Here is a 22,800-nt window from a genome sequence, read left to right as displayed (position 1 = left end):
CAAAAAACAGGAGATTTCTCAAACTGGGGAACAATCAGGAATGGGGTGCCGCAAGGTTCGGTCTTGGGTCCTCTTCTGTTCTTAATATATATTAATGACTTACCATTCTATATTCACAAAGATGCAAAGCTGGTACTTTTTGCTGATGATACAAGTATAGCTATCACACCCAACAGACAAGAATTAGGCCAAACTGGTGAAATTGTAAACGATGTTTTTCAGAAAATCATTAAGTGGTTCTCTGCAGAATGGCTATCATTAAACTTTGACAAAACACAGTATATACAGTTCCACACAGTAAATGGAATGACGCCATTAATAAATATAGACTTCGATCAGAAATTGGTAGCTAAGGTAGAATATTCAAAATTTCTGGGTGTATGCATTGATGAGGGGTTGAACTGGAAAAAACACACTGGGGATCTGCTGAAACATTTGAGTTCAGCCACTTATGCTGTTAGGGTCACTGCAAATTTTGGCGATATACATCTGAGTAAATTAGCTTACCATGCCTATTTTCATTCTCTGCTTTCATATGGCATCATATTCTGGGGTAACTCATCATTGAGTAAAAGAGTGTTCATTCCACAAAAATGTGTAATCAGAATAATTGCTGGAGCACATCCAAGATCATCCTGCAGCTGCAGACACTTATTTAAGGAGCTAGAGATCTTCACTGTAGCCTCACAATATATATATATTCACATGAAATTTGTTATTAACAATCCAAACGAATTCAAAAGTAATAGCAGTGTACATGGCTACAACACTAGGAGAAAGGATGATCTTCACTACTCAAGGTTAAATCTAACTTTGGCTCAGAAGGGGGTAAATTATGCTGCCACAAAAGTCTTCGGTCACTTACCTAATAGCATAAAAAGTCTGACAGATAGCCATATAGCATTTAAAAGGAAATTAAAAGAATTTGTTAATGGCAACTCCCTCTACTCATTAGATGAATTTTTGGATATAGTGAGTGGTTAATTTCCCCAACCCCCACAAAAAGAAAAAAAATTAAATGCCACATAATATTTTGTGTATTGCAATATTTTGTGTATTGCAATATTTTGTGTATTGTAATATTTTGTGTAATGTAATATCTTGTATAGACACCTTTTATTAACCTGACACGTTCCACATCCTTATGAAGTGTCATATTCATGATCTATGGAACAAGTACTAATCTAATCTCTAATCTTTATCTATATGAGTTGACACTCGTATGTAGCAACTACATGATCTCATGCTAACAAAGCTGGAACCAAGCTGCACCAGTGGGACTTATCAGTTTATTTGACCAACCTTCGCAGTGCACTTTCACCTGTGACTGTTTCAGATTATAATAGCCTACCACACTTATAGCATAAATCTCGTGGTTACCATAGTATCACCATTTTTGTAGTCGCATCAGTTTTTCAGGGGCTAAAACACAGAATTAGTTTTAATGTCTAGTCTTTAAAAGTCCTTTGTAAAAATTGCAGTTGAATACGTTAAATTTTGTCTCGTGCTGCTATGCAGACCAGGAATATACTATACTATAAAGGAAACTCGACTTATCAAAATAAAATAAGGAATTAAAAAGAACATTCAATGCCAAATGTTAATCATGATAACAAAGATAACAACTATTTGTTCCATTAACTGTGAGTACCTTATTATATACTACTCCAGATTAACAACACTAGATAAGATGCCATTATTAGGTGGTATCTCAGTCATCCCTTGGAAACATTTTTAAAAAACCTCAGCATGTGGGAGGTGGGCTTGAGGTTATTATAGATTCTTAACAAACCACAGACAAAAAATTTGCAAGAAAAACTTTCCTCCTGTGAGAGCTACAGAAGAAAATTATACTGTTGCTATATTTTGAGACCTTTTGTAGTCTAATGGAGTCCCACCTTTGTAACAGGAAACAGAGCTTCTCGTTGATGGACTGTATCACAGGTATGACACTCATCTAAGACTGGGGAAAACATCATAACATGTGGAGTCTACAAGGCTTAGTACTGGATCTACTATAGTTCTAAACCTACATTCGATACCTTGCAGTGAAACTTAATCTGTGTACTGCATTAACAATAAACAAGCACTGTTGTACCTTAAAGGCGCGCAGTTTGTAATTTCAAACATGCAATAATGATGACCTATTAGGCATTAGTGGTCATATACTGAATGAAATTATTTGGGGACAAGGTTAATAACAAGTTAAAAATGGGGTCTGCACGTAGGTAAACTGATCACAAAGCTCACCTCAGCATATTTATTTATTTACTGTGACTTTTGGAATGAAGGTCATAGAACAATCTCATTGTTTTGGAGTTTAACAGGTTAAAGTTGCATTTATCAAAGAATTTCATAATTAGTTTTAAAACTAAGATATTATTCTGATAAAGGAGAGTTGTTGGTTGATGACATCAGATTAGTAGTTGTATGAAATTGATTTACTGGTACTGAACAGACAACAGACAGTGGTAGAATACATTCTGGACTGACCTACAGGAGTTGGCAGTCAGGTGTGCATGAGGTGTGCTTGCTTGTGTGTATGAATGGTGTGCATTTCTCTTTTGCTGATGAAAGCTGTGGCCGAAAGCTTTGTGTAAGTGTCTTTTAAGGTGCCAGCTTGCAACTTAATGTGTCTTCTTTATGGTAAACAGCAGTCTATCTTTTCCTGCATTACTACAATCAAATATCATTATACAAGTCATTTCCTGAAGATTGGGATACACAGATCATTGTACCAATTCTGTAATACGGAAAGGATCCTACATCTGTCAAGTCCTAAAGATCCATAGCACTATCATCATGAATTGCGAAAACATTTGCACAAATTATTAAAATGGTTTTCAGAAGCATCATTTTACATTAGATAATGTGACACAACTCAATTTGGATGTATAAAGTGCCGCATATTTGACATTTAAAGTATCTGTCATTGTATTGACCTAAAAACAAGCTTGTTAGCTTATTTCCCCACTCACTGTTGTCTTTTCCTCTGTTATCTTCTGGGACTGTGCCCCTAAAGTAAATAAAGTGTTTATTCAACAGAAGTGAGCAATAACAATATTGTGTAAAGTAGATAACCAGAAGCCTTTGTAACCTCAGATTCTGACACTCATTTCCCAATACATTTACTCTGTAATAACTTCCATTACTGTTTCAGCTGAACTGTCATTTGCACTATCACAATACAAGAAAGGCCTACAATAAATTTTCAGCTAGACTGGATCATTGTCTCCGGTGTGAAGGTATTAAACAAACTCCTAGTTAGCATAAACCAAATAAATTAACAACCCCCACCAATTCAAAAGAAAATTAAGAACATCTTTGTACCCATTCTGTCTGATATTGATCTGAATATCTACGTTCAGGGATTGAAAAGTTCTTTTAGGTACATGTAAATCAGCAGTGTTCATTGTAAAGTTCTACGATGAGTAGTAATGCTCTGTAAGGTAGACTCAGTATTTACAAATGTGGGTAACTATTTTCCTTGAAAAATAAAAAAAAAAAGCAAATAGCAACTCCGTAGTATAACAGAGGAAAAGGCAGATTTTTTAAAAAGTAGCTGCATTCTTTCTAATTTAGTTGACTATATTTCGATGCCATAAACATTACTAGCATTAAGCAGTGCAGTTATGGTTCATGGTAACATAGTATACATATTAAGTTTATATTATTTGCTTGCTTTTATTAATGTATACCTTCTCTTGTTCCTAATCGATGAAGGTTCTCCTTGACAGGATCTGTGATGAATGAATCAATCAGTGAATACATGAAGACCTGTATTCGTGTAGAGGTTTTATTTAACCCTTCCCTTCCCTGTTCTCCTAGTGCAAACAATGGAAAGTCCAAATTGGAACATCAACAATATTGTGAATAGAATAGATTGCTAATTATCATAAAGATGACACGTGGAGTTGCAGACAGGTGCAATGAAAAGACTATTACGCAGTGAGCTTTCGACCAAAACCTTCTCTAGAAAAGAAAGGAAAACAAACAAACAAAACGACACACACACACACACACACACACACACACACACACACACACACAGAGAGAGAGAGAGAGAGAGAGAGAGAGAGAGAGAGAGAGAGAGAGAGAGAGAGAGATTATCTCCGGCTGCTCTGGCCAGACTGCAGCTGCAGCATTGAACAAAAGTAGCAATCCAGAGTGGGGGAGGGAAGGGAGAGGGATAGCAGGATGTGGGTAAGGAGAGAAGAGCACTGTCTGGAGGAGCATACAGGAACTAGAGGTGGAAGGACAAGGGTGCCAGGTGATGCTTTGGGAGGCTGTGGGAGAGGAGAATGGAGAATGGAAAAGGAGTGTAACAGAGAAGGGTAAAAGACGTTGATGTGGATGTCCACCTTCTTTTCTCTGATGGCTTTATCCAGACATGTTCGCATTAAAACCACCAATCATCAGCAGTACATGCATTTCAACAGCTGCCATTCCTTCGACACCGAAAACTCCCTCCCAAACAGCCTGACCACCCAGGGGTGGTGCATCTGCAGTGTCAAGAATTCTCATGCCAAGTGTTGAAGGCCTTCACAAGTAGCCACTATCCCCTAGACGTAGTGCGCAAACAAATTTCCCGTGCCATATTCCCCCATACTCCTAATCTTCCCACCACCCCCAAGAACCAGCTACAAAGGAGTGCCCCCCTTCATCATCCAATACCATCCGAGGGAACAACGGAACCTCATTTTTCCTCAAGGATTTGATTATCTATTTTCATGACCTGAAATGAGAGACATCTTACCAAAGATCCTTCCCACCCTTCCTAAAGTGGTGTTCTGTTGACCAGCCAATCTCCGTGGCAAAACATGCAGCTGAACGTAACATATTTGATTTCAAGGGCTGCTTAACAGCCTGGGTCATCTGGATACTTCCCTCCACTACCATCTTTTCTGACCTGCACAGGTGAGAGTTACCCTTAAATATATTCTCCACTCTCGAAATTATCCCGGCGTCATCCTATGATAACTTACTGTCCCCACAAGTTCCACACAACAGTTTCATTCCATCTGTCCTATCAACTCCCAATTCATGTCACCTGATGCTCATTGTGTGGCACTCCCTATCAATACACTCACTGGCCTTCTTTCCTTCTCTGCTGTCTGCTCCTCTCCTTTTTTCCAACCCCCCCCTCCCGCACAGACTCTTGTCGCTGTGCCTGGCAACCTTCTCCTGCTGCCTTCTAGTCCCTGGATACTCTGCCAGACACTGCTTTACTCTCCCCACAGACATAATCTGCTATCTCTTGCCCTTCCCTGCCCCACTCTGGATACTGCTTTCGTCCAATGCGACAGTTGCAGTCTGTCCAGTGTGTCCATAGATAGCGATCATGTGTGGATGACATGCGCCTGCTTGTAAGAATGTGTGTGTGTGTGTGTGTGTTTTCCTTTCTTTTCTGAAGAAGGTTTTGGTCCAAAGCTCACTGTTGTCAGTCTTTTTGATGTGCCTGTCTGCAAATAAATGAGTCGCCTTTTCGGTGAGTAGCAATCTATCCTTTTCATAATACTGTTGATTCTCGTAATTCAAGCAACACAGAGTGGTAATGTTAGAGAGATTGGAACATTTGCTGAAGTATTTAGGTAATTAAATTGTTGTGGTGTACAGCAGCCAGCCACAAATTCGTTTTAGATTGTGTTGTTCAAAAATTACCGTTACTGGTTTCGAATTTATACAGCTTAGGTAATTAAATTGTTGTGGTGTACAGCAGCCAGCCGCAAATTGGTTTTAGATTGTGTTGTTCAAAAATTACCGTTACTGGTTTCGAATTTATACAATTCGTCACCAAAGGACTTTCATACTTTCGTCAGAAAGATAGGATGCGTTGGTTTACAGGTGTTGATTTAGGGCAATCAATAATTTACAAATGCATAATAAAAATGGTTGCGCTACACACTTGTGTTAGAATGCAGCTTGTATAAAGGATGCAAATTGTATAAATTGGAACGAGTAACAGTACATTTTGAATAAAGTAACCTAAAAACAACTTGTAGCTGGTTGCTGTACACTACCAACAATTTGTTTCATATAACGGCCATGCTCTTCAGAATGTGAGTAGATAATATGAATAAAGTTACTAATTATTGTTTGCTGTATATCATGTGCTGTCAAAAGGTGTTAATGTAGATACAATCCAAATCATACCACTTAAATCATGCCACGTATGCTTGGTATTGGCCATATTATACTTACGGAAAAATTGTAAATTTGAATTGCTGTTTTTGGAAGGATTCTTCTATTTTTAATAAGTTTATGCTAATCATATTTGATTTATACCCCCTTCAGACTGTATTAAGTGAACATACGTTGGTGTAATGTGGTACGTAAATAATGGTCACATTTCGTTCTTTTGTCTTCTGACAAAAATTATACTTTATTACTGTTCACTTGGTCATTTGCTATCTCTGAAGATCGTTTTCATATCAGCATTTGCCAAACAGTCTTATTACGAAAATGTGTACTATGTTAGTTGTTAGTTGTGTGTTTTTCTGACAAACTGAAATTTTGTGCTTGAAGTAGGACATGAACTGAGAAAGAACTGACAAGTTGGAGCTACGAGTTTCAGCATGCTTTATAATATTTTCACATACTTCACAAGTGGTTATCAAAACTAATGTCAATTATCAAGTTTTGCTCCTGTGCCATATTTACTAAAGACAGCCTACAAAAAACATTTTCCTGTTCTCTGAGATACTCAGTCGCCCATAAAAAGTAGACACTCATCAAACAAACTATGAAGCTGGAACAATTTGTTGCATCAGCCACAAAAGCAACAAACAATGAAGAAAAAGTGAAACCTTTCATTTGCAGTAACTGATTTGTTACCTGAAATTTAGATGATCTATTTACAGAGTTAATGTAAAGAGTGCCATTGTTGAACATGTCACAATCCATTCATAAATGGAGTGTGAGGAATACGATGCCTCTATAGTGCCACATGGGATTTCTGTTTGTTATGTGCGTTCCATGATACGGAAAGCACCAAAAGCTGCCTGGACAATCAAAAACTAATTAGGTTTTTTATTTCTGATAATATAGTCATCTCCTGCAAGCTTTTAAAGACATCTTATTCAAATTGCTGTTCTGAAATTGAAAAGGAGTACAGTTGCATTATTGAATTTACTGCTGCTGAAGACTTACAGTTTCTGCAGCATAATTGAATATAACAAACTTTCACATTATAAACTGCAGAGTTTTTTTTGTCATTTTGTAAGTGCCAGCAATTTTTAACTTGCTAATTTGCACTATGTTCAACAATTTAGTACTGTTCCTGTCATCTTCTAGTAACTTTACAAAGTAATTTTTGATCTTCACCAGATCATTTTGAATCTCCTGCCATTTTTCTATATTTTAGCCTGCTTCCAAGCATCATTATCTGCATTGGCATAGCTTTAACTAACTGTATTTGGTTTAGACACTCAATTCTGTGGAACTGGAACTGGATCTAAATCACCATATTATTTGTGAAATATGTTTCCTTTTTGATCATACTTTGTGTTTTTGTGTGTGTGTGTGTGTGTGTGTGTGTGTGTGTGTGCGCGCGCGCGTGTGTGTCGCACATGCGTGCACACTTGTAGGTGGTTGTTCGTTGCAAGTCCTATCATTTTATTTAGTTATATGTTTATATTTAATTTTGCATGTAGTCATAGAATTACGGCTTTTGCGAATGCTGTATTGTTGCACAGGTGTAATAGATATCATATTTGTGTACCAGTGTTCAATGCATAACATATTTATGGATTTCCAGCATGCTGCATTAATTGCTGCAACAACTTGTGTTAACCAGCTCCATTTAGAAACAGCCAAAGTTGCAATATTCACTTCTTATTTAGTTGATGGCTAGTTTTGGACTACATGAAGCCATTTTCAAATCACCCAGACAGACAAAATCGTATTTTCTCGAATAGTTTATGAACCATGTCAAGATTATACATATATGTATAATGAACATTGACATAACAAACATACGTTTTTGCCTCTCTGGGTGATTTGGAAATTGGTTCAGGTAACCCGAAACTAAAGTGCGCGTCATATATCTTGGCGGCCGAGTTTAGGTTCGTTCTGCGCATCTGACGTCACAAAACACAGTCTGCCAATGAACAGAGAACGACGTTGCCAGATCTCGACAGCAGTGCAGAGCACGGATGAGTGTCTTCAGTTTTAGAAACGTTCAGTCATAAATAAAGTAATAGAACAAAAGCAATGTCTTAAGCAGACTTTCTTTTACAGAAAGTTTGGAAAAAGCATTCTTTATACCAATTGCTTCATATTCTATTAATTAATTAAACCAAACAAGCAATAAGACTCCTAATTCAGGCGATAGCAAGGAAAGGTGTTTGTTTCAATCTCACAAACTGCTTTTTCGCAATAAAGAACAGCGGTAATTGTTTATTTCCTATTGTACTTCGACGAAGTCTGCTTGTGTCTGTATGTGTGGATGGATATGTGCGTGTGTGCGAGTGTATACCTGTCCTTTTTTCCCCCTAATGTAAGTCTTTCCGCTCCCGGGATTGGAATGACTCCTTACCCTCTCCCTTAAAACCCACTTCCTTTCGTCTTCCCCTCTCCTTCCCTCTTTCCTGATGAGGCAACAGTTTGTTGCGAAAGCTTGAATTTTGTGTGTATGTTTGTGTTTGTTTGTGTGTCTATCGACCTGCCAGCGCTTTTGTTCGGTAAGTCACCTCATCTTTGTTTTTATATATAAATAGGTAAATAGTTAGAGATCATTAGACAAATAATCTTTTTTGTGTTAAAATTAGTAAGCCACCAGCAGCAGCCATATGGCTAAATGCTACAATGCTACTTCGTTATACTTCGCTCTGACGCCTTACTCATCAAACCTTCTGTAACTTTGTTATTCTTGTTCTTACACTGCTCATTTTCTGAAGATGATTTCTACATGAAGTCAAAACCACTCATTAATAAAATATTAATGTGATCTGGACTGTTGTTTTAACACAGTTGTGCCACCAGATCGCTGTTAGTGCTATGGACCATGTTGTCCAAATTTAGAAATTTCATATAGTCCTGCACAACAAGGTATCCTTATCAACTGCATTGACAATACACCTTACCTGGCAGTGTAGTGTGAACTAGTGGAGATAATTCTCCCACCTTTCAATAGCCTTATCGAAACCAGTGAACGGCACTGTGGGCAATAGGGAAGGAGGCTTCGTAGCAGGTGCCTGGTCCTCTACCACCACAGTGTGAGAGCAGATCAGTTGCACATTATGTTGCTCCTGCTGCTGCTACTGCTGTTGGTGTTGCCCCTGAAAGTGCAGTTGTTCGTGGCAGCATTGTGTAAATGCCAGGTCCGCACTGTGAAAAGAAAAAGTGTTACATGTGTAAGAACATCTGTCATCATCATTTAAAATTTGTACTGGTGTGACAATGCCACAAACTGGCACTGTCTGTACAAATGTAACAATTCTAGCTGATGTTGGCTTGTTGATGAGCCAAGTAGCTGAGCCCCTTAAGAGGAAATGAATCTCAATGTGCGAGGCAATCTGTGGGGGAGCAATGTATCTGAAAACTGTATAGAAACGAGCACGGAGGGAAACACAACTCATGACCGGTATCAGTGACGGAGAATGAAGAACATGAAAAAAGCAAGGTGAAAGCTAGCTCCATTGTAGTTGAACTCTATATTAGGAGTGTCCAGTCAACCCAATTGTCACTGGCAGGTAAACACTTGAGTCAGTGGCTCTGCTCATGCCATGCTTCACGCTCACCCTCCTTGAAAGCATTGCATGCCATTCTGCTGCGATACCTATGCCAGCACCTTTTCATCCCTCTAGATGTCCTCTGGTGCTGGTGGGGTTACTAAAACACTATCGGCAGTTTACAGGATTGGCCCATGCTATATGACGTGGCAATGCTGGTAAGGGATTGGTACTGCTCAGTAGTGCACAACCACCTAGACACCACATCCAAGTTGACAAACACCACATCCAAGTTGACAAAATTCTTTTCTTATATTTTGTGTGTGTGTGTGTGTGTGTGTGTGTGTGTGTGTGTGTGTGTGTGAGGGGAGGTAGGGGTGGGAGACAGTGTGCATGTGAGACTGCATCTGTGCATGTCCATGCCATGAAACTTTTCAGATAAATTTTAATATTGAATTACCTATTCCCACAACACATTTTTTTGCCCAGTTAAACATCTGGTAAAAGATCTGAAAAAGTAATTTTTTTGCTTCTACTACTTCCTTATATTACTGAGTGGTATGTCTGAAAATACACGTACTCTGTGTGGCTACTCAATTCTCATAAAATAATATGCGATTTATTTCAGGTACGAATGCCGATACACGATGTGACAAGTTTCAAAATCTTATATAACAATGGGAGGTGAAGAGAACCACCAACATCAATATCGAGAATTGCTACAGACACTTAAATCAACAGCTGAAGGCCTGTTAATTAACCAAGTGTCAAATGTATGGAACATATACGGTGGCTTAAACAGATTGCATCATGTTATGGAAAGAATTTTCAAGCACGGCTGCCGTATATTTAATCAAGAGGTAATGTATTTATTTCTTACGAAGAGCCAGGCTTTAATAGACTTTTGCTTAGCGTTCTTAATGTTTTAAAGATAAACTTTCATTCAGGCCCTTTTTTGAGAAAAATCATAAATTATATATTCTCAAAATTTACTCCTGAAGAATTATGTATTATTTGCATGATGTATGGTTTAATGGTTTACAGTTCAGTCTCAGATTCCCAGTTTTAAGAATTTTAAAGAAATTGAATGGGTCACTTGCAGATTGCTCCTGAATTGTTTGTGTGAGGTAAAATTACTGAAAAGGAAGAAGAATTTAAAATTTATTTTATTCTCTCTCTCTCTCTCTCTCTCTCACTCTCACTCACTCACACACACACACACACACACACACACACACACACACAGTGCACTGTAACATGGTTGGATCATCCTTAGCGCACTGTCCACTAAGAGGTAGAGACATGGCTGTTCAAGTCTGACCTACTTTTCAACAGCAGCCCTTCTAAGATCATCCAGTCATCCAGTATTCTATCAACTGAATCAGTTGAACATGTCACAATCTGGTGCAAGACTTTAATCTGGCAGTATGTTAAGAGATCCTCTTGGTACTTTAAGTTCCTTGTATTGTTAGGATGTCATTGTTTAGAGGCAGATTATGATTCTCGAGTTTGTGTTTCATTAAGTTCTACAATCTTCGATTATTATCGAAATTAGATTTCCACAATTGTAGCCAAGAATCTGATTTTGAAATAAATTAGTGGTGATTTTGCACTTTGAAATGATATATGGTGTACACACCATCAAAGTTAACTTTAAGGAATGTCTTACAGGGAAGATTGGTGAGTGACAAATACATAGACAAACAACCATATAAGAGAGCAATTTAACAGAAATGGTGTAATTTTTGTGGGCTCAGACTAGGTGAAGGTGGGCTACATCCAAACAGATTAAATTTGGTTACATCAGCCATCTGTTCATTGATATTTGTAAGATTGTACTTAGTAAGGGAAGTTAGCATACAGAGATGGGAGGAGGGGGTCAAAAATTAATAACAGACTTGAAAAGAAAAACACAAACTTTCGGATTAGATGCCTTTAAGAACATTCGAAAGAGTGAAAATGTGTTCCTAATGCACTGAGATGTAAATGGATTAAGTTCAAACTACCCAAGTGGCAGAGAAACATAACTTATTTACATTCATATCTTTCTGTCAGAATGATTGCATGAATGTCAGCTTAGAAATGAAAATATCAAAATCTTATGTAACTGTATAAATTTAAATGTTGCCAGTAGCTTTTGTAGCAGTAATATAACATGAGGAGAAGCCTGCTTATTTTTGTAAAGGTCAATGAATATAAAGCAAAGTAAGATTTCGATACTCTTAACAAAGAATGTAAATTTGAATGCTGTGTGAATAGTAGGGTAAAATACTGTAATTTTATCTTTGTATAGAATTCCAGGTCTAAAGAACAAAACTATTGTTGTCAAAATTCCAAGAAAAGTCATAATAGCTCCTGATTTCAACATAGATTTAGCTTGTGAAGATTTTAATGAAGTAAACATACAGTCAGCAACATATATAGGTAACATTTTAACCAATTGTACAGGATGATTACAAATGATTTATTGGGTTTTGGATGAACGTATTTCACAAAGTATTACATACAAAATAGTGATTGGTACATTGTATGAAAAAGCACATTATCAAGTTTCTTGAACATCATTACGTATGTTCTATGTGCTCTCTCGTGTTACACAACACACATCTATGTGGCAGTCAAGCTCAGCCCATACATGTTAGATCATGTTGCTGTCGGTGTTAGCCAGCACACCAGGCATGCAATCCTGGAGTTCAGTCAAAGTTGTCAGAAAAGGTTATACGTACACATTGTCTTTCATATATCTGCAAAGAAAAAAATCACAAATTGTATGGTTGGGAGACCTCAGGGGCTACTTGCAGAGAGCAAAATCTTCCTAAGCACATTGCCTAGCACACATGTTTGAAAGTTCCTTGTTCAGATGGCGATGCATTTCTCTATGCCAATGAGGTGGAGCTCCATCTTGTTGGAATATGAAGTGTGGGTTATCAGTCTTGTAAACAACCAATCTTGTAATATGTGTCATGTGGACATTGTGATGATTACTTTACATAATGTTGCCTCATCATTGAACACAAGTTGGCAGGTAAATTCATCATCTTCCATTGCTTCCTGGAAATGTTCACAAAATTGACAATTGGTGGTGCTGTCATTTGGCCATAAATGTTGCAACAGCCATATGCAATACGGTTTCTGATATAATCACATTTGCAGAATATTCCACACAGCTGGCTGAGGAACGCTCAGTTCATGACTTGCACCACGTGTGGGTTCCTTTGGGGTACGAAGGAACACATCTTGGACACTCTTTCATGCTTCCTCTGCAGCAGTTGGGTGCTTGGAGCTTTTTCCTTTATGGAGGCAGCCTGTGTCCTTGTACTGTCAATACCATCACAGAATGCTTTGGTGGGTCGGTGGCTTTATGTTGTACTGTCTTCAGAACGCATGCTGTGTTGTTGTGATGGATTCTGTCTTTTCATATTGCAACACACACAATGGTTTCTGTTGATTAGTTGTTGTTTTGCAAACTGTTATCAACCTGCTGCCTGGTGAGTCAAAATGGAACTCGAAATGACATAAACAAAACTTTAAAGTATGCTCGTTCAATTTGTTATTAGTACAAATGTGCGGGCTTTATGTATTGGAAGCTATAAAATATCAAAACCCAATAAACATTCGTAACCACCATGTACTTGTAATGAGGCAAATAAGTTTTGTTTGGGTTTAGGATTTTGTTGCTTTTAGGTGGTGTTTTAAGTGTTTTAGTGTTTTAAGTTGTGACACTTTTTCTAAATTCTTGAAAAATTTCCTGCATGTTCTTAAGGAAACTTCTCCTGATAGTGAGTGCTAAAAAAAAGTAGCAAATGAAGTAAAGTGGATTACTAAAGGAATGAAAACATCTAGTGTAAGAAAGACAGCTGCACAGGTGACTAAAACACAACAAAAATTTTGAAAATATAATATAATTAGATAGATAAAAAAATCTACTTACCAAGCGGTGACAGGAGAACACACACATGAAAGGTATTACAGTTTGTAGATTTTTGGAGCCAGAGGCTCCTTTTTCTGACAGAAAGGCTGAAGGGGAAGAAAGAGTAGTGAAGGAAAAGGACTGTTGAAGTTTAAGAAGAGGGGTAGAGTTTGGAAAAGTTGACCAGAATCCTGGATCAGGGGAGGTTTACTCGACGGGATGAGAAGAAAAGAAGTTTTGACTTTCTTACCCCTACAAAAAATATTTTAAGAAAGTTGTAAAGGCAGCAAAAAAACTGAAAAATAATAGATATTATAAGGGGGTTGTTTGTGATGCTGCCCCAGTCGATTACACAAAATATTTGTCAGGATTTGTAAGCGGTGGGTCCGTGAGGTACGGCAACATGCGAACACCAAGACGTAAGTTTAAACAGTTTTATTAAAAACAGGTTGATTATAAAACAAGCACGCTACGCACACCCATCATCACTGTGTCTGACATCCTAATTACGGCCGTATCGAAAGGCTCCTTGGTGAGCTAAGAAAATACATATTCGCACCGAGGCCACACTAGTTAATACGGCACGCTGCGGATGGTAGCCAGTGGCTTACTTCCTGCATTGCACTGCGTTTGGATGCACCTGTAGTGACCAAGCAAATTGTCAGCTTTCCAGATAGGTAGGCTGGCAAGCATGTGTTCCATACCATACAGCTACGTACAACCTGTAGACTCTTACATCATACATCACTCTCGCCAGAGAAAAAGAGCAACCATAGGTGGTTCAAAACATCCTCTGGGCATTATGAATCTGTTCCGCTATTTGTGGCATCAGAAGGCATTGCAACATGTATTTCATTTGCAGACACAGTAGCGTGCGGTCCAGAGGAGTGTGCCTTCAGGATGAGAATTTCATACATGACAAATGCTGTTGACAAAAGATAAATCAATAACAGCAATAAAAACACAGTACTGACAATCAAGTATGCATTAACATTACTGGATGAATTGAAAGACTTAATTCTATTTACTGCTTCAATGAAGTTTAACTCATTATTGGAAGAAATCAAATTTTCATTGATATCCTTAATTAAATTATTGTCTTCAGAAAAACTTGATAAGGAATGCTTTCCATATGTTAATATGTATGAATCATTGTAATAAACAGATAACATTCTCGTTAATGGCAAATGTGCAGTTGCATGAAATGTAGTTGGAAATATACTAGGCATATCAAATGGGTCACATGATGAATCACAATGTGTGGCATTCAAGATTAATCCATTATTATTCAATTTGAGAGTAAAGGGTAGCTCAGGTGTATCATAATTTTTGCATGTAAATGTGACATCAAGGGTGGAGTTAAATGAGAAAATTATACCTTCAGAACATTGTTTAAGGAATGAATGATAAAGATGTGGTAAAATTCTAAGACAATCATCTCTTGGGGATGTTTCATAAACAATTCTTTTTCACACCTGTACACTCTATTATCTAAGAATACTCCCGATTCAGGGCAAATTAACTTACGACTACGTTTACACATATGCATATCATTTTAATTTAGGGGCACAAAATATCTTCGATCCTTGCTGATCAGTAGATAATCATTCAGTACGTACTTCACATAAATACCTGCCTGTCTCCATTTCACGGGGTAAGTATAAATCTCATACAGTTCAAAATTATGCTTTGATCTAGCATTGGGTATAGAAACAATAACAGTTAAATCGCCTTCAGTCATTAAAGAGTGTGTGGTGGTTAACTTATAATATAATAAGATCATAAATTGTAAGAGTTAACAGGAATTGTAAGAGTGAACAGGGTAAATCATACTATGTGTTGCATCTAGCTTTTGTTCAATTGATAGTAGGATCTGTAAAAATTGTTCTGGATGTAGTAGTACACTGCTCAAACAATCATTTGAACTACTTTCTAGGGCTGCTCTTAAGGTAAGGGCATCAATTGTAGCATTTGATAATCTATCAGTAATCCTTAATAATAAGAGTGTTTTATCCTTGGAATAGTTATTAAATATTTGCATTCGTTTAATTACTAATTATGTGGAAATGTGAGATAAATTGCTTTACAATCTGTTCAGTGAAAACTGTGTGGTTAGTAATGGTTCTTTGCATATTCTTTGATATGACAATTTCATTAGAGAGATTAGTTGAATCTGTACTGGACTGTTGTTCAAGAGCTAATATTTTGCGTTTAACTTCCAGTAGATCTAGACTAGTTAAAGTACCAAATGCAGTATGAAGGATACTCCCTCCAAAATCAAACCAGTCACGTTTATGCCTAATTAAAGTTTTATGTGGCAAAAGCTTTAAAAAGCTCTTGTTCATAATTAGCAGATGTAGACTCCCTGCATTTTGGCGTGAACTAGTTATACCAAGATGTACCCCTTTCCAAAATTGTATCATTACCCTTAACAGAATGGATTGGATCAATTTGGTTCTTTACAGAATTGAACTGTTGCTGGATTTCACTCAGATTGTACTTGAGTCCAAGTTTTGCATTACTTGTTGAAACTACCATATCTGATTGTGGTTCAAACAAAACACCTGTACTCATTGGTACTGTTACTACAGCATTAGTAGAATATGCTATCATAGCAAACATCAGAATAAAAATGAACATGGTTAATTAGTTCTAAATACTAGAGTTAACAATGAACATAAAATAAATAGTAGAATATGCTATCATAGCAAACATCAGAATAAAAATGAACATGGTTAATTAGTTCTAAATACTAGAGTTAACAATGAACATAAAATAAATGAGTTTCTTGTGATAACCTGTGGAATAAAAGGTTTAGTTTCACTTGTGCACTCGTGCAATAGCTTCAATACTAAATTTTCACAACACATTCACATAAACACATGGCCGAAATAAACACACGCATTGCACTCTCACACCTACACACGTTTACATAGATTGTAGGGATGTCTGGAACAGGATTGCTCGGAACATGGCGATGCCTTGGCGTCGAAGTCTGGACTGTGACCTCACGATTCTCACTTCATGGGCTTGAGAATAGCATTTCTGCCTCTCGGTCAGTCCTTGTCGTCTTGCAGTACTACAGGAAATCTACCCAGAAATGGCTTCACACAATTGACATGAATGACAATCAATCAAATGAAAGGGCAGTTGGAGCTTAAGAGTGACTGGCGACATCACCTCCAATATTGGATATGATCCTTTCCAAAACTTCTTAAACTTCTTGACTTGACTCCTCTTTAACACCACATTGCTCAGATACACAAGATCTCCAACTCAATACTGTGGCACTGCTGCTTGGCGGTCGTGTTGTCTTGCTTGTTGAAGAAAGGATTGATGATTTCACTGTTTCACTCTCCTCCATGCTTCCTTTAACTTGCATGCTAGATCCCTTACGTGTTCATTGCTGATTCCGGCAGTTGATCATGCAAAGTCCAAGGGTGAATGCATTCTTCTTCTGTAGATGATCTCATAAGGAGTTAGGCCAGTTGAGTTGTGCATTTTGGCATTGCAACAACTTACCAAGTACGTCAAATGGACATCCCAATTGTCATGTTCGCTGCTCACATAATGGCTAACCATTTTAATAATTGTGCTGTGGACTCACTCGACTCTTCCATTTCCTTCAGGGCGTGCTGGTGTAGTCCTTAACTGAGTTACTTGCATGAGCTTACAAGTCTGTTTAAGTAATTCATTCATAAAATTCATTTCTTGATCACTAATTACACTTAATGGTGATCCAAACTTAAGAATCCATTCTTTTACAATAACTTTAGCTGTAGTCTCAGCGCTCTGATCAGGTATTGGTATCATGAGAAGGTATCTAGAGAAATGATCTATCATTGTCAAGATGTATTTGTTTCCATCTTTAGTCTCGGGCAATGGTCCTACAACATTTAGTCCTGCTCGTTCAAATGGTTGACTTGTCTCTGGCAGTTCTTGCAATGGTGCTCTACTTTTTCCTACATTATTCCATCTGTTACAGGAATCACATTGTGAAGAAAACTCGAAAACGTCAACTTTGCCGCTCGGCCATCAAAACGCTTGCGCTATTTTAATGTTTGTTGCACTTCAGTTCATTGTTAGCTTCGTCTCCTCATTGCAATTTTGTGGTACTGTTACAAAAATCTGTGTTTATAAATGCAGCATTTGTTACCTCATCTGGAATCTGTATTACGTCACTTTTACTTATGCTCGATACTTCAGCAACTTTCATTCCTTGTGGCAAAACAAGATCCTCATTGCTCATCTTCGTTATTGTAACCGGCACTTTTGCGACATTCTGTCTCACCATTGTAGCGACACCTACTCTTCTAGCAAAATAACAATGCATTGTATCCAGTAACTCACTTTTCTCGGATCGCTCAGTTAATAACAAAGTTCCTTCCTTGCATTGGAGTGACTTAACTTCAATGTAGATTGTCTTTCCTGCTCCCTTGGAAATTTGCTGAGGCTGATCAGTTTGAACATCAACTCGGACGGTTTGAACTGATGCATCATTTGGGCGGTCCATTCCCACGTCATCAGTATAGCTGCTCCTTTGAGTATGATCAGAAGAACGATTTCCTAGGTTGTAGTTGCTACGGCCTAGTCTGATCTTTCTTTCTGCGACAGATATCTCTGTCTCGTTAGGGGACAAGAAATCAAATCCAAGTACACCATCATAACGCGTTTCTTTATTTGAAACCAGTTGCACGCTTTCTATGTATTTATCTTTATTTTCACCTTCGTCTTGGCCTTGGCCAAGAATTAATTCTACATCAACTTCTCCATAGTTATGTAGCTTTCCTCCATTTAACCCTCGCACTTTTAATAGCGGCAGTTTCAATTTGTCCAGTTTATCTATGCCACACCACATTAATGAGGTCTGTGCTCCTTTGTCAATAAGTAGTTTGATGTTTCTCCCACAATATCACCTATCACGAAGTCATTTTCAGTCTGATTTTCACTGGAACTAACTCGAATCAATGTCTCTGGCAAGGGGCAGATAGAGTGGTGGCCCATACGTCCCTGTACACGTTTAAAGATCTGGCAGATTGTCTATTGTTCGCATTACCTTTCTTCTTGTTGCGACAGTCTCTCAATACATGAACCTGTATCCCGCAGTGATAGCAGAATCGATTCTCTTTACAATCCTTATGCTTGTGACCCAGCTTATTGCATCTGTAGCATTGTACTGTTGTTTGAAAACTCTGTGTTCTTGTTTCTGCATCTCATTCGGTTGTCTTAGTGCTTCAACGAAACCAACAAAGAAAACTTGAGAGTCTTATTTCAAATAAGTACCCCATTCATACAATTATAGTCAGTGGTGACTTCAATCTACCCTCGATATGCTGGAAAAATTATACGTTTAAAGCCGGCGGCAGGCATAAAACATCATCCGAAATTGTACTGAATGCTCTCTCAGAAAATTATTTTGAACAATTAGTTCATGAGCCCACTTGAAGTGTAAATGGTTGCAAAAGCATACTTGACCTTTGAGCAACAAATAATCTGGGACAAATAGTGAGTATTGTGACAAACACAGGGATTAGCAACCACAAGTCAGTTGCTGCTAGGCTGAATACACCTACAGCCATCAAAAAGAAACGCAATGTACATCTGTTTAAAAAAGCTGATAAAAATGCTCTTAATGCTTTTTTAAGAGACAGTCTTCACTCCTTCTGATCTGATCATGTAAGTGTAGAAAAGATGTGGAATGTTTTCAAAGAGATAGTATCAACAGCAGTTGAGAGATATATACTAAATTAATAAGTGATGGTACTGATCCCCCATGGTACACAAAACGGGCAGATCGTTGGTGCAGAAGCAACGAAAAAAGCATGCCAAATTTAAAAGATCGCAAAGTCCCCAAGATTGGCAAAGTTTTACAAAAGTTCAAAATATAGCGCTCACTTCAATGCGAGATGCTTTTAATAATTTCCACAATGAAATTCGGTCTCAAAATCTGGCAGAAAACCCAAAGAGATTCTGGTCATGCATAAAGCACACCAGTGGCAAGGCACAATCAATACCTTCACTACACGATAACAACGGTGAAGTCACTGATGACAGTGCCATTAAAGCAGAGTTACTAAACACGGTTTTCCGAAACTCCTTCACCAAAGAAGACGAAGTAAACATTCCTGAATTCCAATCAAGAACAACTGCCAAGATGAAAAACATAGAAGTAGATATCCTCAGTGTAACAAAGCAGCTTAAAATAACTTGTATACCTGTCAGGTTCCTCTCAGAGTATGGTGATAAAATAGCTCCACATTTAGCGATTATATACAACCACTTGCTCACAGAAAGATTCATACCCAAAAACTGGAAAACTGCTCAAGTCACACCAATACCAAAAAAGGAAGTAGGAGTAATCCGCTGAATTACAGGCCTGTACCACTAACGTCAATTTGCAGTAGGGTTTTGGAACATGTACTGTATTTGAACGTTATTAAGTACCTCGAAGAAAACAATATATTGACACATAGTCAGCACGGATTCAGAAAATATCGTTCTTGTGAAACACAACTAGCTCCTTATACTCATGAAGTAATAAGTGCTATCGACAGGGGATGTCAAATTGATTCCATATTTGTAGATTTCCGGAAGGATTTCGATACAGTTCCTCACAAGCGTCTTCTAACCAAACAGCGTGCCTACGGAGTATTGCCTCAGTTGTATGACTGGATTTGTGATTTTCTATCAGAAAGGTCACAGTTCGTAGTAATAGATGGAAAGTCATATAGTAAGACATAAGTAATATCCGGCGTTCCCCAAGGAAGTGTTAGAAGCCCTCTGCTGTTCCTGATCTATATTAATGACATAGGAGACAATCTGAGTAGCCGTCTTAGATTGTTTGCAGATGATGCTGTTATTTACCATCTTGTAAAGTCATCAGATGATCAAAACAACTTGCAAAATGATTTAGATAAGATATCTGTATGGTGCGAAAAGTGGCAGTTGACCCTGAACAAAGAAAAGTGTTAAGTTATTCACATGAGTACTAAAAGGAATCAGCTACATTTCGATTACACAATAAGTCACACAAATCTGAGGGCTGTAAATCCAGCTAAATACTTAGGGATTACAATTACAAATAACCTAAATTGGAACGATCACATAGATAATATTGTGGGTAGGGAAAACCAAAGACTGTGATTCATTGGCAGAACACTTAGAAGGTGCAACAGGTCTACCAAAGAGACTGCTTACACCATGCTTGTCCACCCTATTTTGGAGTATTTCTGTGCGGTGTGGGATCCGCATCAGGTGTGACTGATAGATGACACCGAAAAAGTACAAAGAAGGGCAGCTCGTTTTGTATTATTGCAAAATAGGGGAGGTAGTGTCACAGACATGATACATGAATTGGAGTGGCAATCATTAAAACAAAGGCTTTTTTGTTGCGACGGGATCTTCTCATGAAATTTCAATCACCAGTTTTCTCCTCCAATTGCGAAAACATTCTGTTGGCACCCACCTGCATAGGGAGAAATGATCATCACAATAAAATAAGAGAAATCAGGGCTTGCACAGAAAAATTTAAGTGCTCGTTTTTCCCGCATGCCGTTCGAGAGCGGAACAGTTGAGAGACAGCTTGAAGGTGGTTCATTGAACCCTCTGCCAAGCACTTTATTGTGAATAGCAGCGTAATCACGTATATGTAGATGTAGATGTGATTCTACTGCTTCCTGAAACGTTTTACATTGTACCAATCGAACAGCTTTGCTTACTTCCTCTCCGTGCTACCCATGAATGAATGTGTCCAAGGCCCTCTGGTCAGCTTCGAACAACTGAATGTGATTTTCATTTTCGTCTTGTACTAACTCGTATGTTTGAGCGCTGATGTTTCAAATTCTCTCGGTAAACTGCTCCATAGATTCGTCTCACTGCATTCGCAAAGCGTAAAGCTGCTCTCTCTCTATATTCTGATCGCGTTTTTATGTTTAAATCTGTGAACAACAATCGTTCTAAACTCGCTGTAGTCTTCTGTTTCACGCAAGTAGGCTCTGCGCTACTGAAATCTTGTGCTGCTCCCAGAATTCTTAATTTGGCAACCACTTGCTTATCGGAATCTGTCCATGATCCTAACAGGGCAGCACTTTCAAGTTTACAAAAAAAATACTTTCATATCATCTTCAGGTTTCCCGCTACCAATGGTACTGATGGCAATAATGAAAAATTCTTTATTGTAGTTGTACCTGTACTGCATGAACTATCATTTGACAAGTCTTTCGGAATGTTACACTCGCTTCTTTCTACTTTTAACTGCCGAATCTCTTCTTGCAGTTCATTAATAACAGTTTGTAGTTCAACAACGTTACTCTGACTGGATTGCGACAGTTCGTCTAATTTAACGCCTATGAGTCACTCAAATGTAAAATAAAAATCCATCACTGCCTTTCGTATTCTAGCCAAACTGGAATAGATCAACCTGAATTCCGGCGTTGGATGTCCCCGCATAGTTGGGAGATGTTCATGCTGCTGCTGCTCAAATTTCACATTGTGCTGCACCTCTTCATTACTGTAGATTTTCCATAATTATCCCCATGCTGACACCACTTCTATGATGGGGTTGTTTGTGTTGTAGTCCAGGATGATAATTACACGAAATATTTGTCAGGATTTGTAAACTGTGGGTCCTTGAGATACGGCAATAAGCGAACACCGAGAAGTAAGTTAAAACAGTTTTATTAACAAAAGGCTGATTATAAAACATGCACATTACATGCACCCATCATCACTATGTCTGACATCCTAGTTACGGTCGTATTGAAAGGCTCCATGGTGAGCAAAGAAAGAGACATATTCTCACCCGAGGCCATGCTAGTTAATACGGCACACTGCGGACAGTGGCTAATGGCTTACTTCCTGTGTTACACTGCAGCTGGACGCACGTGTACTGACCAAGCAAATTGTCAGCATTCTATATAGGACAGCTCGTGAGTGCGTGTTATGTACCATACGGCTGCGTGCAACCCGTAGACCCTTACAATATGTTTTTGGATGGTGAAAACAACTCAAAGGCACTGCAGTCAGTAATCAAAGCTGAAACAGGCGCTGCAACTAGAAGCTGTGGTACTTTGAGACTGAAGACAAAACTGTTGTAAATCATGCTCAAATTTTAGAACTGTGTAATCAGGTCTTTATAAATATAAAGAAATCAATCATTAATACAGAAAATTACACAGATAAAGTAAATTTCTTTGGCCTTGTGCAATTTGAAGGTTAACC

The 22,800-nt window shown here is 38.1% G+C and overlaps 1 protein-coding gene across 2 annotated transcripts in view; it reads left to right on the top strand.

Annotated features, from left to right (window-relative positions):
- The window catches only part of LOC124590873 (run domain Beclin-1-interacting and cysteine-rich domain-containing protein), a 209,883-nt gene that overhangs the window by 3,070 nt on the left and 184,013 nt on the right, over positions 1–22,800 (top strand). For both annotated transcript variants that reach the window (XM_047131682.1, XM_047131681.1), the window contains exon 2: positions 10,300–10,531. In XM_047131682.1, the coding sequence (XP_046987638.1) occupies positions 10,349–10,531 (183 nt within the window). In that variant the 5' untranslated portion in view covers positions 10,300–10,348. The remainder of the gene's footprint in view (positions 1–10,299; positions 10,532–22,800) is intronic.

Source organism: Schistocerca americana, chromosome 2 (assembly GCF_021461395.2).
Source record: "Schistocerca americana isolate TAMUIC-IGC-003095 chromosome 2, iqSchAmer2.1, whole genome shotgun sequence".
Lineage (NCBI taxonomy): Eukaryota > Metazoa > Arthropoda > Insecta > Orthoptera > Acrididae > Schistocerca > Schistocerca americana.
Note: the sequence above shows the minus strand (reverse complement) of the source record. Positions and strands in the feature narration are given on the sequence as shown.